This window comes from Poecilia reticulata, linkage group LG10 (assembly GCF_000633615.1).
Source record: "Poecilia reticulata strain Guanapo linkage group LG10, Guppy_female_1.0+MT, whole genome shotgun sequence".
NCBI lineage: Eukaryota > Metazoa > Chordata > Actinopteri > Cyprinodontiformes > Poeciliidae > Poecilia > Poecilia reticulata.
The window spans coordinates 19,416,522-19,436,083 of NC_024340.1; the positions used below are offsets into that span (position 1 = coordinate 19,416,522).

Here is a 19,562-nt window from a genome sequence, read left to right on the forward strand (position 1 = left end):
AAGCTATAAACACTGGGGTCAGATTTAAAAAGATATTGGGCACCTCTCTCATAGAAATGACTAATTGGATGAACCCAATTAAATCTTGGGCATGTTTCTACAATTGAAATAAACAAAGTCCATTCAACATATTTTTTTTATGGAAACACTAAACCCTCAGATCTCCAGGCTGTTGCCCTGGTAAGCCGTCCTGAAAGTCTCAGCTTAGCGTTCCAGTCACCTTCACGCCCTTTTCATGTAAAAGTTTATTTCCACTTCACATAGACAGATTAATGAACTTTGATTTCTCATGTACAATGTAAGGAAAATGGAAAATATAAGAATAGCAGAACACCAAATTGTGTTTTCATCATTTATAAAATATAAGTAATCTCATGGTCAAAAGATTCCGGCTACTAATGTATTATTCCTTTAACAGAGGATACAACAGTCACTACTCTTACTGAACTGGATGAGGATCAACCATGGAAAGTGGTAAAAACATTTTTCTATGTGCAAATATAACAAAGAATCCACATGTTATGGGCAACAATAGTTTCCTCCATGGTTTTTATCCAGGAAAGTCAGGTTGCAAAAGCAGAAAGTAAGAATTCAAAGTTAATAGCAGCATAGCTATGTCAATGGACATGTTTTAGAAAAGAAACTTAGCTAGAACAGACAAACGGATCGGCAGAAACAGCTCAGTCAAGAATTTTATTTTCTTCAAAGAAAGAGATATTGTTACAGAACCAATTGGCAAGGCGTACCTTGTATTAAAGAAAACACAATTGACAGGAATAATTACAAAAAAAATGATAAATGAAGAAGTAAAAAATGGCAGTGTGGAAAAAAATGATACTTGATTACATAAAAATCCTGAAAAAAATTGCAACTGAATTATTTTGTTCAATATACGGTATCACTTGTCACATGAAACAAAACTATTTTAGTAAACTGCCTAAATAAAAACATGGGCGTCTTTGGAACAATTGAAAACAGATTTATTTTATCTAATAAAAAAAGGATATATTTTCTATAACAAACTGTACACTAATGCCTCACCTATTCTAGCAGGATGGTGAAGAGGACGGGATGAACTATGTGGCGCTAAATTTCTCCTCACGAAAACCTACAAGATGGAAGAGTAAGAGGGAGACGTCGGACAGCTGCACATATTCAAACATTAAACTGTCCATGAAAGGCAGCATCCATCAAAGGGATAATATAAAATGAACATGTGTACAAAAACATTTGACTTTTCTATATTTACATTATTTGGAAATATTCATTTTGAGGGCTAATCAAAGATGTTTCACAGTATTATTGTATATTAGCATTGCCAGATAATTTAGCATAGACAGCTTTTTCCAAGCTTTTAAAATGTACGTTAATATGTTGTTATAAGTTTTACATATTTGTTTTAAACTAAGGTCCTCCAAGTGTAAATGTGGTTTATTGTATATTTTTCAGATTTCTTTGTATAGTCATATCTCAATTTACATCTGTTATTGTCTGGCAACGTTGGGTCTTTCTTCCACCTGAGTCTTCTCAATTCTGGTGCATATTTGTGTGGTGTGTATTCATTGTTTTACTATGGTTTAATAACATTTTTTTTTTTTGACCTGTTGTCTTGGCCCTGTTATGGATCGGTGGCCTTTTAGGGGTACATTGAATTTCTTTCATTGACTGCCATGGTGGTGGTGAAGCACCTGGTAATGAGCCCCTATAGTCTGAAATACTATGTACAATTGAGTTACTAAATTATTTAAATTCTTGACTCCAGATGCAGCGCTTGTGAAAGCGATTAACATAAGGGTTAAGTAAAGAAAATAAGGGTAAAACCAACAACTTTGTAATCACCAGAATGTTTTTTCATCTGTTTATATTTGTTACATATTTGATTGATACAGTTAATGTTATTCAAATCAACATACGTTTTGTACAAAATGTACAGCAAGTTACTTAAATCATGAATAGTAAACCCAACATAGTAAAATCATTGTTAAGACAGGAAAAAAAGCGTAAAAAATTGGTTGTTGAAACAAATTCACGAAAAGACTCGTCTCAGTCTTTCAATTTGGCTCTAAACAGTGGAGACCCAGGGGCAGGTACACTTTTTCTAAATGTACTGGGTCAACAATCCCAATCATTCAATTCAGGTAATACAACTATTTCCATCACCAGGATAGTAAAAATTCAACACCTAAGCATGCAGGTTGTTTCTAAATAAGTTGCTCTAAAGACACCACCATGAACTCCAGCATGGTGCTGTGATAGGATACGCCCTGTGAAGTAAGTACAGTCCAGATATCTCCTCACCAGTGGAAGCAGTGGGCATGACAGGAGCTCATCCACAAAGTGGTATGCTACTTAAAACAACAGAACAGTCCAGCAGATACTAAGACGCAGGGGCTGCCAACTGTCCGCAGAGACAATGACTGCAGACCTCCAAACTTAAAGTGGCCTTCAGATAGTATCATGGACGGTGATACAGAGCTTCAAGGAGACCGAGCAACCTTACATCACCGAGTTCAATGGAAAACATCCAATGCATTTGTGTAAAGTACTTGAGAAGTGCTGAAACTTTTGCCAGAGGGCAGCAGGGAGAACAAAGGGGTCTTTTGTGATTTCCTGATCCCTGGTCAGGCAGCGACTATGGAAGGAGGCAGTCCTGATGACTCTCAGCTGTCCTCATCACTCTCCCTGTACATTCCCAGTCAGAGGTATTACATGGCCAAATCAGACAGAGATGCTGCTGGTCAGTGTGCTCTCTATTGTCCCTCTGTAGAAAGTGGTAAGAATGGGAGAGAGGAAGTGTGTTCTTCTCATGAGACATAAGAAGTGCAGACTTCGCTGTGCTCTCTTCACCAGACCAGAGGTTTGAAGGGACCAGATAAAAGTGTCTGTGATCTGTATCCTCAAGAAGTTAATGTTGCTGATTTTTTCTGAAATTAGCAACAATTTCTTTTGTTCTGTCGACATTCAGGATATGTCTGTATGAAGACATATACTCACCCTTTTCCGCTGTTCAATATTAAAAAAAAATTTTTTTTTAAAGTGCAATCCAGTTAAGTCTCGCCCTGCTTTACTTTGTGACTAGATGCTTTGATTATAAGAGCTTTTATTTTTGCTCGTACATTGAGTCGTCAGAACTGGAGAATTCAGCTTCTCATTGCGTGGAAACCTGAACATCTGTGATAAACCTCAAGTCGGTCTCCTGTATGTCTTAATATTACTTAAGAACCTGTTGGTGGCGCTATCTGAAAAGCAACAAGTTCATCAAATATGTTAATAATTTTCTGACTACCAAGGACATGTATTTCCAGTATTGTTTCAGCCACCCAAATTGTGTTTGTACATGACTAATTAAAGGATTATATTCAGGACAGAGAAAAACATGACTATTAACCACAAATATGATCATAACTGCAAAAAAACAGGAATCAATATATTTTTCCAGGACAGAAGCTCATTGTGATAGAAAGAATACTTTTTGTCTTATGAGAAAACCAATCAGATGCACTTGAGTGTCTGGATCGCCACACCCCCTCCTGTTACTAAAGCACCAAGTGTCTTTATGAGGACAGTGTCAGCATGACTCTGTTATGGGTCACAGTCTTTCTTCTTCATCAAGGATGTAAGTACTTTCATTTAAAAATGTGGATGTTTTTCAGTTTAGTATTTGCATTTTGTATGCTTTTTTCACCCTCACATGAGTGTTTTTATTTTTAACCCAGATGCTTTGGTTCCGGTGGTCACCGTTCATCTTGGTGAACCTGTGACTTTTACATGTGATGTTATGAATAAATTTCAGACCACCACTTGGCTTCAGTGGTACAAGCAAAGTGCTGGAGGTACTCTGAAATTAATTACGATGCAGCGAAAAAACGTCGATCCCACTTTTGGACCAGAATTCCCAGCTTCAAGATTCAGTACAACAAGTGATGGAATAACAAGCAACCTAACAATTCTGGGGACAGTCCAACAAGATGAGGGGATGTATTACTGTGCTCTTATAGACTGGACAGAATCTATTTGGAAGGGGAATCATCTGATGGTAAAAGGTAATAGTGAGATCTCAGTATTGCTATGTTTAGAAATCCTTGTTCTTACTACAGAAAATAAAATAAAAGTAAATCACAAAATATAAAACAACAGTTGCACTATATACATATTGCAGTGCTATGCAATAGCAAATGTAGAAGATACTTCTACATTTGTAGAAGTATCTTCTACAAATGTTAAATACATTTGTAGAAGATGCTTAACATTTATCTTAGGCAGCTTTTGAAAAGTGATTTAAGAAGTTTTACCACTGTAAAGTTTGATGCTTTAATAGCACATGTAATTCATGAGCTTTGGTGCCTCTCTTTTTAAAAATATCTTTTCCACTGCTCATTAGATAAATGCAAAAGAAAACATTCCTTGCAAATCAGCATATGTAAATATGTGAGCAAATATTTTATGCATTTCATCTACGGAGCTGATTTTATGTTGATCATTATTTTAAATAAAAGCCAATAAGCAATTTTCCAGAAATATTCAACATATCTGCTGGAGCACATTGCTTAGTGTTTTTTTGTCTCAAAATTGTCTCCTAATTTCAAAATTTTTAAAGAACTGCTTTTAAAGTTGAGTGATTTTTTTTTTTCAAATGAAACCAGATTACATTATTTCTGATATGAAATCACAATGATATGCACTACATGTTTGTAAGAATTTATTAAATTAATTTAGATTTTTTTTTTAAGTGGTGTGCATTGAATTTTTCAAAATTAAAATAATTATTGTGAAACTAGAGGTCTTACTCTTTAAAGAAAACATTATTTTTTATTATAATAGGAAACTCAAAGAGGACATTGGCCTACACAACGCTCGACTCAGAGACTCTGAAGTGTTCAGTCGTCTTGGATTACTGGGACAACTCCTGCTTAGGAGACCTCAGCGTGTTCTGGCTCAAAGCTGGATCCAGCAAATCTTACCCAAATATCATATACACTGAAGGCAAAAGAGATGATAACTGTGAGAAAAGCCCTAATGAACAGAGGAAATGTAATTTTCTCTTCCCCGGGAACATCAGCTCCTCTGACCTTGAGAATTACTACTGCGCTGTCGCCACATGTGGAGAAATTTTATTTGGAAATGAAATCAGAAAAGAAGAAGGTAGTATATATGTAACATGCAAAATTTGTAAACTGAGACATAAATATTTTCAAAATGCACACATTTATTTTTTTCTATCTTATTCAGGTCAAGGTTACAAAGTTTGGATCCTGCTGATGATAATAATCTGTTTGGGAATTTCTGTGATTGTAAATATAATTTTGATTTGCAACCAGATATTTGCGTGTAAAATATTTAAAGGTAAGTGTTATTTACGAAATTAGATCCATTTATTCTCCTTGTTTCTTTAAAAATATACCAGAAATTGAAAACCTTATGTAATGTAATGTATTTAAATATAAGCAATATTAGATGCTACAAATGATAAAAAATGTAACAGGCAAAATACATGTTGCTGTTTGTTCAGCGTGTGCAGAAAACCCCTCAGAAGAACAAAAAGATGAAACTGTAAGAAACAATTGTAAATCAAATCAGTGTTATTTGGTTCAAATTTCTATTTTATAGCCTAGTGTTCAATATAATTGTACATGAAATGATTTTTTTTATGCACAGCCTGATGAAGGACAGGATCTGAACTATTCTACGTTACATTTCTCTGGAGGAAAAACATCAAGAGGGACGAAGAAGAAAGAGTTGAAGACTGAAGAACTTGTATATTCACAAGTCAAACGATCAGTTTGAATGGATATCAAGTTGCACAATTGTGCTGTAATACATGAATACAGTGTTGTGGGAAATTATCAATGAAAATTAGGGACACAAATAAACGTAATAAAAAAGACTAAATCTGTACTTTGTTGTACTGAAATTCTTTTTTGTAGCATGTCATGTTTATTTTTGCACAAATTTGTTATAATTATTCATACGTTATATGTTAAGAGTTTTTTGTTACTGGCCTTATGAATCACATAAAAACACATTTAGAGAGCTCAGCTGAAAATACATCTTAACAGAAAAACATGATCTTGAGGATTAAAACTACAATGCTGTAGAGTTGTATGCCAGCCTCAATTTTAAGCTCTTTCTGTCTAAGCTCCCAAATTTAAAACAATCTGTCTATTGATGACATACTTTTAATTTATCTGGCATGGAAACATTTCTTTTGATTTTGTGACCTTAAATGTAACTATTATAATTGCTATCACTTTTAATAGAACATAGGAAATAGGTCAAAAATGTTTGATGGTGAAGTTTTACACAATACAGTTTTTCCTGAATATTCACATGAGGATTTCTGATAGCTTACTTACCGACTGATCGATTGAATTCATAGAACGCTTTTCTTGTCATACTCTTCACTCAAAGCCACATTCAACTAATTGCACTCACATTCATACTATAATATGCAGATTGGCAGACAACTTGGGGTTAATTGCCTTGCAGAAGGCAGAAGTCGGAGTTGAACCCACAACCTTCAACTACTCTTACCACTGAGCCACAGTCAGCCTCTCGCCACCTGCTTATTTGTGTCATTTTAAAACCCCAACTTTGTGGCATGACGTTCACAAACCCAATGCAACCACAGAATCGTCCAAATTACAACATTGTACTCATTTTCAACAGACGTACACACGCCACATGAATGTCTCTGAAAAACAAAGTCATTCAAAGACTATAATTTATTAACTTCTTTCAGCTTGATGATGGTTATACTATGTAGTCTGTTTTTTTGTTGAAGAGAGAGGGAAGTCACATATAATACAGATCTGTTGTTCACAGAAGTCACGCAATCATTCCAGTTCATTCCACTTTCTTTACCCACTATTACAATTCAGGCTATGCCTGGTTATCAGATTTATTTTTCCCTGTTGATGAAGAAATATTAAAATATGTTCTTTGATAATGTTTTTTTTATATAATGTATGCTTTCATAATATGCTTTTGATAATATAAGCCATGACATAACCTGATCAGGCCTCGGGCTCGTGGACAGTGAGAGGTCAGGTCTGTGTTTCATAACCTGATCACGCCTCGAGCTCATGCTAAACAATGCCTACAGCTCGTGGTCATTGTGAAGCAGGAAGCGGCCGAAAGAATATAAAACGAGGAAGTCTCGTTTTATATTCTTCTGCTGTGGGTTGCGTACGGACGCCCAGCCACGTGATAGCTGCTCTGCCTGGACTGACGGCTCTCCAGTCTTTTGTGTCGCGGTAAGAGCGATATACTAAAGGAACATGTATAGCATCACGTATCAATGTATGAATGATTGCTTTGCTTTGCTGAAATCTGTGGCAGAATAAAAGACATTTATTCTAGCAGATCAGCGTGTTGATTCATTTTTGTTGCCGATCACCTCCGATCCTGTCCAAAATTTCACAGAACACTTGTGTAAGTTATAGTATAGGCTACACAGTTTCATTTATTCAATTTTTCCCCGTACTGAATGTTAGCAGGCTCAACATGACTTAAACTATGCTTCGGGCTATTAACATAGATGTTTTTGCTGGCTTTTTTTTGTCTGAATCCTTTTCAGAAATGAGAATTGCATTAAGTATAACTGTTATCTTATTAGTTATTCTTAAACAGTGGTTTGTAAACAAAAACAACAAATCAGTAAATCATATGGTAACAACCTGAGCACTAGGTTGCTACCATACAAATACCAATAAATAGTGAGGATGAAGTTCAATCTAAGCATCAGCTTGAGGAAGTAAGGACATTTAAGGAACTTTGAATGGTTGTTGATGCTGGATGGTCTGGTATGAGTATCAAATTCCTGCTATTAAACTTGAATTTTCTCACACAACAATCTCTTAGATTTACAGAGAACAGTTTAAAAAAAGGGAAACAATCCATCAAGCAGTAGTTGTGCAAATGAAAATCTTCTTTTCATGCTAAAGGCCATTGGAGAATGGACAAAATTAAGATGACAGAAAGACAGCAACAGATCTAAAAGAAACTATGTTTAGACACCAGGCGTACAGAATACCATCTCTAAACTACAACACACTGCAGTGTTGTGTTCAAGACCACCTAACCCGAGACCAAGACAAGACCAAGACCAGAGTGTATCGAGACCGAGACAAGACCAAGACTTTTAGGGTCCGAGACCAAGTCAAGACCAAGACCGAGGGAAGTCGAGACCGAATCAAGACCAAGACCAGCGTCCCGCGCCACATGACACAATAAAATGTAAAATATCATCAAAATTACTTCTCAAATTGATCTGAAAGATCCATATTCCCATAAGAACACATAGATATTAAATACTTAATAAATCGTCATAAGATCGTCATATTTGGTTTCATTAAACCAAACAGTTTTTCCTGCAGGGCTTTGGGATTCTCTTTTCTTTTTTTCCATTTCTCTTGAAAACTTGATCTCCTTACTCCTTAATAATGCTGGCTAAATTAATCAAGAACCTATTAATGTTTTTAAACAAAGACACAATATAAATGCAGTTTTCTTTTTAGCAGTTTTTTATGTTTTCATAGAATATTTGCGTTAATTTCCACAACAGAGTAGAACTGAAAGTACAAATGTTTTTAGATCAATGTTTCTTTATTATTAGGTTGGAAACTTTGTGCTTCTTTCACGTCATTTCCCTTACATCAGTGGTTCCCAAACTTTTTCTAGCTAGTCATCTTTTAGCCAACTTTACCTGCATCAAGCAGCTTTACTAAACAGTCTGTTAGTTTGGGGGGAAAACTGTGAAAAGTTCTTTGCGTTTTGCTGGTTTGCTTCCATGATTCTAACACACCTGTGCAGCTCCGCACAGCAGTAGCAGGTCTCCTTCGCTGCCGCACAGGTGTAAACCCAGCGTCGTAGTGCTCATGTTGCGTTTAAAGGCGACACGGAAAAACAGATTACCACATGTTAACGGATTAAACAGTTTTAACTGCTGATAAAAGTGACAGAGGACACAGATATGGTTAGTGTGGAAACCCCTACTGTATCAAATTGACAGAGAAATAACAGAGACTTGGCCGTTCTAAAGTAAAAACCCAGCGCATACAGCGTTCATGTCTTTTTTTTTAAATTGTTTGTTTCTCTTTTTCATCCGAACGTCTTCCCGTGCCCCCCCGCCCCTTGCCAATGGCACGGCGCCCCCTCTAGGGGGCGCGCCCCACAGTTTGGGAACCTCTGATGTATGCTATTCTGACAGCGTATGGTAATCTGATAGGCTCTCAGTGACACTCCAGTCCTATCCAATAAGTAAAGACCCGTGCAGAAGAATCGTACTGCTCCTGAATGTCGCATCACTACATTGCAGACTTTTGGACACAGCGTTGTCTCATATGTGCGACAAGTCAGTCAACATCTGTCCGCACAATAATTCAGAGCAGTGAATGACAACTTTTTTTCATCACAATGCTTATGTGTCTCTATACAGCTTGCTTTGCTAACATCACGTCAACGGAGCTTACCTTTCTTTGAGATACTTTTCTAAGTGACAAAAAAAGTTAGACGTAGTCCCCACTGTCTGTGAAAGCGAAGSGCTGCTGAGTTAGCTGTGGCCATCGGATTTCTTATGATTTATGCAGCGTTGTTCCATTACTGACTATTAGACAAAACGTCTGCCGCTGAGAGAAAACCACTGCGCATGTCTTGGAGCGCCGCGTGCGAGTGAAAGGTGGGGGCAAGGGGGGAGAAACATAAACAGTAATTGGCAAGTCTCGTTATTGGTTGGATTTTTATCGGTGCGTTTTTGCATCCACTGAAAACAAAGATGTTAACAAATAAACTGGACAGTATGCTGCATGTTTAGTGATATTTTCACAGTTGCGGTCTCGACCGGTCTTGAAATAAAATGCCGAGTCCTCAGCGCCGGAGACCGAGACAAGACCGAGACCAAATGCGGTCGAGTCCGAGACCATCAAAAAATGGTCTCGAGACCAAGACCGATCTCGAGTGCTACAACACTGACACACTGAACCTTGAAGCAGAAGTCCATGCCAGGATCCTCTCTTGGCAACAAAGAACAGTAAACTTAGCATAAAGTCCAGAATCATTGATATTGGACAATGACAGATTACAACAATTTTACTTGCGAAACAGCCAATGCAGTGGTTGGATCTGATGCTCTGGTGTCTCTGAGAAGAGAGAGACATATGTCTGATGATATGCAGGGACCTGCGTTGCTTTTGGATGAATGAAATTCATAAGTTAGGGTGATTGGGAACCGGCTTTGCATGGTGTCGATCTGGTGTTTGTTGACTTTAAAGACAAACTGCAGTCTGCAGCTGTGGAAGCTAGAAACCTGGCTCTAAGTTACGTTCAGAAATACAAAACGTCAGTCAATGTTAAAACCTTTACAATTAGAGATATTGGGGCATTATCAGAGAACCATCAAATGTTTTTTTTAATACATTTTCAGCACGGTTGCAAGAAACATTAAGAATAAAATCAACAAACAAGAAGAAAAAAAAAAAAATTGAAATAATTTGAATCTGAAACAAACCATATTCCTCCAGTGCTGTTACATACCAGAACTGTAACCTACCTAGAGTTGTGAATCAATGCTACAACAATTAATTATTCATCAAGACAAAGGACTAAAAATGAAATCTGACTACTAAAAAGCGGTTTCTCTGAAAGGTTAGAGAAGGAACATTGGGGTTTTCTTTAAATTATAAATATTTAACCATAACATTTGGTCTCTTTCCCTCTGGTTGACAGGTAAACGCAAAGTTTATGTAAATAACTTACATTTTTGGAAAAGATAAGAATTTACAGCCTTCACAGACTGACAGTTTTTGCGACCCAGCTACAGTAGGAGATGTAGTGATGACACACCTTGATTTTAGTCTGTGTTGTGGTTTGGCACCTCTAACAGAAGGGCTGAGTCCCTCGACCTCAGATGTTGAACTTCCTGCTCCTCTACACTCCATGGTTCAACACTCATTGGTGCATCTCCAAAGTGGAAATGGCTGTTTCCAGCTTAATATAGGCATTGGAGATTGTACTGTTTATCTAAGCTGATTAAATAATTATTCAGTGAATAAAACAACAAAACAAAATTTTAGCTAAATTCACCCGACCTTGTTTGGTCTGACCCAGCACAATGCCATGTTTCAGTGTGCTGTCGTCCATTTCTCTGGCTCTCTTTGCCATCTCCAGTACCACTGGCCATTATTCTCTGGCCAGTGAAGAATGGCCAGAGAAGAAGGCTTTGACAAAAAATGGCTCTTTTATGAAAGCCATTTGTTTACCTTTTCACAGGGAGAATGTCCCAGAAATAAATGACAAGAACCAGCTTGAAGCAAAATTGAAAACTCAGGAGTAAACTGAAATATTCTCAACATGGGGAAAATACAAACATATAAATTATTGGAAGTTTTAACCTTAAACAAAATATTACTTAAGGAGAAAATTTTACATAATGTTCCGTATACTGTTTCATAGCATCTTGAGCCTTGGAATAGAAGATTGCTGGTACAATCTAATGTTATCTGAAAACTAATCAAATGTTTACATTTTTGCATGCATGAGTATGCAAAAATGTTAAAAAGGCCTGTATTTATCTGCTTATTAGCACTACAAGAATAAAAAATCTGACAGAAATTTCTGGTTTGGTTTTATTAATCCCTCTTTTAATTTTCTGTGGATTTTAAGAAATTTTGCCACTTTGTTAGTCTGACCCTTCAGTCACAGAGTTGTTGCTTTTTTCCCCATCTTCAGCGTTCTGAATTTGAGTCAGCAAGGCCATACTTTGAACACTTTTACAGGAAAAAGTGAGTGAGGCAGGAAATACAGTGATTCGACTTCATCGGTGTGAAATTGCCCCACTTCCTTTAGTCTCTTAAGCATCACAGGAGTGTAAAGAGATGTCAAGATGCTCCTGTTTTGGGTCACAATACAAGTTCTTCTTCATCAAGGAAGTAAGTATCATTTTCATCTAAATATGAAACATAATTTACCATTTTGTATCTTGCATGTCAACTGTGTATGCAGCTTTTTATGGATTATTGCACTGGTGCTGTTACTGGGTGTAGATTTTTCAAAAATTCACTTTCTTTCTCTACAAACTTTATGACTTTCTTGATGGATTGATAATGTTAGCAGCTCTTATTTGGAGGTCAAAATTAATAGTAATGACCTAAAACTGCCATTGATATATTTATGTTCTTTAAATAAAACAGGGTGTTCAAGAAAATATCAACACATAAACAAATACAGGAATCTATATTTTATATGCTAAATTCAGAATCTGAAGGTGTTTAACCTACAACATAAAATATAAAATGAAACACTGAAATAATTCTGACAATAAAAATTGCTAAAACCTTTTTTTCCCTAGGAGTTTTATATTAGCTTTCTGTGAGGAGGGAAGATAATTTTTACATAATGTATTGCTTGTTTCAGACCTAAAACATCATAGATTAAAGCGTTGATTCAGTAAACTTGTAAATATGTAATTGAACTGGTGCTTAATAATAAATGCCAAAACGTAAACTTAAAATAGTAACGTAAATAGTATTATATATTTTAGTGGCAAGCAACAACTTTTCATTCTTTACAGAATACATTTTGCATTGAACATCAGCCCCATTGTGGCAGGAAGTGCTTTTTGATTCTAAGAAAGCCAATCGGACGCCTTTGAAAGAGTAGATTACGAAACATCTCTCTTTAACTTAAATGTCAAATCTTTCAATGAAGACAGTGTGAATATGACTTTTTTATGGGCCACCCTGTTTTGCCTTCATAAAGGACGTAAGGGCTGCATGATCTGAAATGTCACATTTTCTGCAATAACAATTTAGGCATTTACTTTTTAATATGAGTTTGTTCCTTTGACTTTTCATATGCTAAACTTTATTCTTGCTTTTGTCTCTAAACACAGATGCCTTGGCTCCTGTTGTCACTGTTCAACTGGGTCAACCTGTGACTTTTACATGYGTTTTTAAAAATAACCTGGACAGCATCGGTTGGCTTCACTGGTACAAGCAAACTGCAGGAGATACTCTGAAATTAATTGTAATGACACGTATGAATACACAACCCACTTATGGACCAGGATTTACATCTGAAAATGTCGACATRACATATCACGACAAAATGACCAACTTGACGATTTGGAAGACCGCCAAAGAAGATGAAGGAATGTATCACTGTGGTYTCATGGATTGGCTCGGTTCTTCTTGGAATGGGTCTTATTTATTATTAACAGGTATTTTGTGTAATTCAACATATATACAAAATAAAATTACAGTAATTTTATTTTGTAAAGTTACTCTAATTTTAATAAATAATAAACATAATTTGTACTTCAATCAAATTTTGGGATACTTTGCCATGAATATATCTGTTAGTATAGATCTCCATCTTATCCACCCATAAGATCTCACTTTAATAGAAATATTACGTCCATAATCTTAAAAGGAAAAAGGTTAAATGCAAAAGCTGTAAAAGGTTTTTGCAAAAGCTTGAACAAAGAAAAAATCTAAACTCAACAATATTTTTTGAATATTAGGAATAACACACTGCACCTGTTTCTTCTTCTGATTTAATACCAATATATTTATTTATTTAGGAAACAGTGAAACATCATCAAGCTATCGTGTTGTTCAGSAGCCAGCTGTGTTGGATCTACATGGTAAAGAAACCTCTGAGACWCTGCAGTGTTCACTCCTCTCTCAGACTGAGACAGAGACTTGTGCAGGAGAYCCCAGTGTGTTCTGGTTCAGAACYGGATCAGACAAKAACTCTCTTGATCTCATCTACACCGACGGACAAAGGCCTGAAAATTGTGAGAAGACATCAAACACCCAGAACAAATGCAGATATAACTTCTCTAAGAACATCAGCTCCTCTGATGTTGGGACTTATTACTGTGCTGTTGCCACATGCAAAGAGATATTACTTGGAAATGGAACCAGAATTGAAAGCGGTATGAATTGTTATGCATAATGCTACTAAACAACATCTCTTTATTGGAGACAATGACGTGTGTCTTAATGTCTTTGTTTTGTAGCTCATTCATCATGTTATGAAGTTATGCTGCTGCTAATGATCACAGGAAGCTGCTTGATCATTTCCGTGATTCTGAATATTGTTTTAATCTGTTGCCGAACTCAAAGAACACCACGCAAAACCTTTAGAGGTAAGTATTGATCAAGTTAACTGAAATCTAACATTTACAATATTTTCAGAATCCAAATGACTTTTTGAACCATGTGTTTAGAAAGCTCCTCATCAAAGCACAATGACATGAACCAACCAGATAATATGGTGAGTAAACACATCTAATTGTCTGCTTAGTTTGTAAAATTGAAATATAAAAACATCACTGGATATAAGAAAATGACTAAAATTTATATTTTGGTTTAAATTTTATGTTTCCACTCAGACACAAGATGGACATCATGTGAACTATGCTGCCTTAAATTTCTCCACAGAGATGACGGGCAGAGAGCTGAAGACGGAAGAAAGTGTATATTCAAATGTCAGAGAATTTATTTAAATATAATCATGTTCAGTAAATTAGGATGTGGTTTCCAAGGAAACTTGATGTCAGATTAAAAGTCCCTTCTGAGAAACAAGTACCACATTTCTGTATTAAAAATATTTTTATTGGTCTGATGTAATATTCTAATATTAAATGTTTTGTTTTAATTAATTGTATGTCAGACATCATAATTAACAGAAGACAGCCTGCATATAGCTTATCTCTATGTCTATATAATGTTTCAGTAATATTGTAAAGTATTAAAAGGTTTTATTATCTATACTCTAGACTCACATACAGCACTTATATTGTGATATATGTATTTACACAACTAATTAAATTTTATGGAATGCTAAAATTAAAAACTTGAAAATACAATGTTGTCTTAATTTTATTCTAACGTTTTAGATCAACAAACCTCCTGCTACAAGCCAGGGGCGCTGCCAGAAATCTTGGGCCCCCTGACAAAAAATTTGATTTGGCCCCCCGTGCAGCTACTGTTACAATTATTTTAGCCTATTTGACCCATAAAAAGCATCACAATTTTAAAGGCTTGTATCTTCCTTGCTTTCTTTGGTTCAATACTGATAATTAGCACTAGTATAATATAATAATATTTACTGCTCATGAATTTAACATCCAACAGTCCACATCCAGTATGCAAGTAGGCTGCTTGCATTTTTTCTATTAGTTTTAGATTAAATGTCACTCCCACGAGCAACAGTCAAAAGCAACCACACATAGAGCAATCCAGACTTCTAAAAATGCTAGGTAGTTACATTTTATTCAAGCTGCAGTATGTAACTTTAATAAAAAATATGTTTTCTCCATATTTGTTAAAGCTGTCACCATGTCATAGCAGTTTGTTATGAGACAGATAATCTGTGAAAACAATCAATTTCCTCCACCTCCTTCCTGAATTACTATTACTGATTAAAGTAATGCAACGTTCTGAACAAAACAATCAATCAGAACCAGTAGGATGCTCTTAGCACTGTCAATTAGCCTCATTCATTCACTGCTAAATGTGCTGATGGTGGAGAAACAACTTAGCATTACAGGAAACTGTTTATCTGCTGTCATAATTGAATGCTAATTGAATGCTCAATTAGCATTCAATTAGCATGCTAATTGAATGCTAATTGAGCATTCAATTAGCATAACTAATTGAATGCTCAATTTAGTTATGCTAACTAAATTGAGCATTCACAGTTTGAATCTGCACAGCTCTGTGCTATGCTAGCTGCAGTACGGCACAAATCAAGGGGGATGAAGGATGAGCAGCACCCCATGAGATTGTGATTGACAGCACTAAAACTCTCCTGCCACTGACTGGTTGTTTCTAGAGAACCCTGGGAGAAAGCAGAGGAAATAGATTTTTCACAGATTACCTCTCATACTATACTATCACAACATAATGACAGTTTTAAGAATATGTGAAAAAAATTATATAAAAGTTAGATACTGCAGCTTTAATTTCAATCAGGAGAGGACGGGTCAGGAGGGGCGTGGGTTAGAGCTGCTGCTGACTGACTCATCTGTTGTTAAGTGGTAAAAGGTACAAGTTAAATATATGAATATGTTGGTAATTTTTTTTTCCTTGATTCAATAATGCTAGTGAAATGGAGGCAAACAGTAGTCTGTAGCTAAGCTAATTATGCTAAATGTTTGATAATCTCACAGTCTACCCACCTGTCTTGGAGAAAAACTGGGTTATAAATTAACACTCTTGCCTTTTTCTCTCTCTCTCTCCCTCTCTCTATTTTGTTTTTGAAAACCTGGTTTTATAACTTTTCTTAGCAGCATAGTAACTGCCACGGTCGCCGCTGTTTTCAGCTGCAGCTTCTACTGACTGTAGCTGCATAAGTCACTGTTGAGCTCCAAGCAGAAACAAATCCTTTCATGAAGATCCAGGGGGGTTCAGTGCAAAAACGGATGTGTTTTTTTTGGTCTGGGAGGGTAACATAAAATTACTACTGCTATAAACAATCTTTGAAAATACAATATGATTAATTTTGTATTTGACAGGACTCAGATTTTTTTTAAATGTATGTCTATGAACAAAATATAAATAATTAAATTGTGGAGGACCCCCTGTTGGTCAGGGCCCCTAGAATCGTCATCACTTTTCACCCCTTTACCGCACCCCTGCTACAAGCTAACACATATTTTTTCCCAGTACCTGTATCCTTTATTCTGTTGAAGCAAACCGTAACAAAGATGCTAAATTTTGATAACTAAACACCAAAGGAAACTTATAGTAAATGACAAAGAGAGCAAGACATGAAGCACACACAGCATAACGAAGGAAGCTGCAATAAACAATGAAAATCAGGTGAGCTTAATTAGGAGAATGAGCCGAATTAGACACTAAATACACCACTGTTTACACTCCAAAGTAAAGTGTAAAAGACGATAAAATAACCAATGTACACCAGTGGTGTGCAGTCATCATGACAAGTACAATCAACACGAACAATCATGATAATAATAGTAACTGTAAATCAATTTGTCTACTTTGTCTGCTTCTTTACTAAATCTTCTGCTTTCTGATTCACTATGGTGTCTTATCGAACTGTCTGGGCCACCGTAGTTCACACATTTTGTGTCAAAATATGTTTATCACTTGGACATAGACCCTATCTCCTCCCTGAATTGTACAACTGGACAACCAAGTATTAGAAATGAACATTTTATTCACAATTGCTTAATTTGTGTAATTTCTTTTGAGCCCCTGAAATGAGGGGATTGTGTTTAAAAATGCTTCAGTCCCTCACATTTTTATGCAATCTTATAGTTCAACCTACTGAACAGAGTATTTGAAGTGCAGTGACAGTCTACAGTTCAACGGCATCTAAATTGTTTTGTTCAGAATTAATTGTGGTGATGTACAGAACCAAAGTTTGGAAAATGTTGTCTCTGTCCAAATACTTAAGGATCCAAGTGCACTATTCCCAACCCTCCACCCCCGCAACCCCTGTCACCTCCGCCATTTTTGACACACCTTAATCTTAGTCTTAGTTGTGGTTGTGTCACCTCTAAAATCCCTTCTCTTTCATAATGTACAATATTGTAACTTCAAAAAGACAAGATGCAACATACCAGGTTAAAGCTCTAGTGCTAATTGACACCTCTAGTAATTATAGCTTTTGTGTAGGTGCACATGCATACATGTGTGTGATTCATTAATATTGTGCAACATCTACAATTTAGTTTGTCCATTTTATCATTTTCTAAACCAGTTGGTAATGCTATCCTTTATATTGTGTGAAAGGATCTTATCTGTTATCAGTTTCCCAAGTGTTAAGGAATAAAGAGACAATAGCAAGTAGAACATAATTAATATTTCATTTAGAAAAAAAAAATAAAGCAACTTGGGGTGAAAAGAAGAATTGGGAGGAAACGGGGGGATGGGTTACAAACCACCAGCACCCATCTACAGAAAATAAACACGTCACCTCCCAGTTTTAAAAGTTATGCTGCCTAGCCACAAGTAGAACGACAACAAAAAAGGACTGCAACCAGATTCACTAAAACACAAAACGCTTCTTGCTACATAGAAACAAGCAGGCCGTTGTAATGGTTATATAAATGTTGGATAAAAAGGAACATACTTCTGGATGCACTCTTACAGGCAAACAAAATTAGTATTGGTATGAGTATTTTAAGTGTATTAAAAATGTTCTAAATATTAAAAATTAAAACTTTAAAGTCACTGTTGAGTGGACACAATAATACAAACAATAAATGAATGTCGCACAAAAACACATTGAATCTAATACGGGTAATTTTTGGCATATTTATGGAAGGCGGGTTCCTCAAGCATCAAATGGTAAAGCTGATGTTTGAAGTCTATGCTAATTCTCAGAAATCTTTGTTAGTCCAACCCTTTGGTCACAGAGTCACTGCTTTTTTTCTCTTAGTGTTCTGAATTTAAGTTCACAGTTCTCTCTGTATGGCACAGACTTTGCACACTTTAATGAAAAAAAGGGTGAGGCATTAATGGTAAATTACCCCTGATGCCCGTCTTTTCCTTCCTGTCTTTAAGTATTACAGAGTGTAATGACTTGTGTCAAGATGCTTCTGTTTTGGGTGACACTATGTTTTCTTCATCAAGGAAGTAAGTATAATTTTCTCTAAATATGATTGTATCTTGCGTGCCAACTGTACATACATTTGCATTGGTGTACTTTCTGAAAGACTATTTCTTGAAGTCCAGATTTGCAAGTGAGTGTTGTGGGGCAATGCTAGTAATAGTGGTAAGAGTTTGTCCGGTAGCCGGCGGGTTGCCAGTTCGAGCCCCTGCTATGTCTTGCCTGGTGGTGATGGCTTGGTCATGCTGGTGGGTGGCAGTGCCACTTCTGTCAGACTGCCAAAGAGCAGCTCTGGCTATAATCCAGTAGCTTACTACCATCAGCGCTCGAATGGGTGGATGTAATGTGAGGTGCTTTGGGATCCTCTGCACTTGCTAAGCTCTACATAAGTACAAGTCATTTATTTTTAAACCCAGTAGCAAAACTATAAAATTGAAGATTTTCTTGATAACATCAGTAGCTCTCATTCTGAAAATAAATGTATTTTCCACATTGATCATCTACAACCTTGGCATTAAATAAACAGGGTGTTCAAGAAATTATATTATACACTTTATCTGCTGGTTGCATATTCATATGCATAATCACATACGAGATTAATTAAAAGGTAAAAATATTGATTAAGAAGGATTTTCAGATGCCTCTGAAAGTATAAATTACAAAAAATTTCCATTTGAATTAAGTATCAAATCTCTCAACCTAGACAGTGTGAATATGAACCTTATGGACCACACAGTTTCTTCTTCATGAATAATCTAAGAGCAGCATGAAGTGAAATTTAATATCTTCAATTACATCCATACAGGTGTTATATGCTTTTTTTTCCTAATGGTTATTCTTGTATTAAATTTTTCTCATTGCTTTTGTCTTTAAACACAGATACCTTGGCTCCTGTTGTCACTGTTCAACTGGGTCAACCTGTGACTTTTACATGCGTTTTTAAAAATAACCTGGACAGCATCGGTTGGCTTCACTGG

At 36.1% G+C, this 19,562-nt stretch overlaps 2 protein-coding genes across 6 annotated transcripts; both read left to right on the plus strand.

The window, feature by feature from the left end:
* Positions 1-3,573: 3,573 nt before the first annotated feature.
* On the plus strand, positions 3,574-11,219 carry LOC108166620 (uncharacterized). The gene is made up of 4 exons (XM_017307017.1): positions 3,574-3,616; positions 3,717-4,043; positions 4,822-5,001; positions 11,164-11,219. The coding sequence occupies exons 1-4, from the start codon at positions 3,574-3,576 to the stop codon at positions 11,217-11,219; spliced, it is 606 nt and encodes a 201-aa protein (XP_017162506.1).
* On the plus strand, positions 7,211-14,869 carry LOC103471489 (uncharacterized). 5 transcript variants are annotated; one of them, XM_017307077.1, is made up of 7 exons: positions 7,211-7,253; positions 11,725-11,924; positions 12,887-13,213; positions 13,577-13,933; positions 14,018-14,146; positions 14,228-14,274; positions 14,393-14,869. In XM_017307077.1, the coding sequence occupies exons 2-7, from the start codon at positions 11,879-11,881 to the stop codon at positions 14,504-14,506; spliced, it is 1,020 nt and encodes a 339-aa protein (XP_017162566.1). In that variant the 5' UTR covers positions 7,211-7,253; positions 11,725-11,878; the 3' UTR covers positions 14,507-14,869. The 5 variants fall into 5 exon arrangements, with proteins under 5 accessions (XP_017162566.1, XP_008418738.1, XP_008418739.1 ...); XM_008420516.2 differs by having other exon boundaries at positions 14,442-14,869; XM_008420517.2 differs by having other exon boundaries at positions 14,232-14,274.
* The last annotated feature ends 4,693 nt before the right edge of the window (positions 14,870-19,562 follow it).

Coding starts and splice junctions, on each gene's coding strand:
- LOC108166620 (XM_017307017.1), top strand. CDS start 3,574: ATGACTCTGTTATGGGTCACAGTCTTTCTTCTTCATCAAGGAT. Junction 3,617..3,716: donor CTTTCTTCTTCATCAAGGAT/GTAAGTACTTTC, acceptor TTTTTAACCCAG/ATGCTTTGGTTCCGGTGGTC. Junction 4,044..4,821: donor GAATCATCTGATGGTAAAAG/GTAATAGTGAGA, acceptor TTATTATAATAG/GAAACTCAAAGAGGACATTG.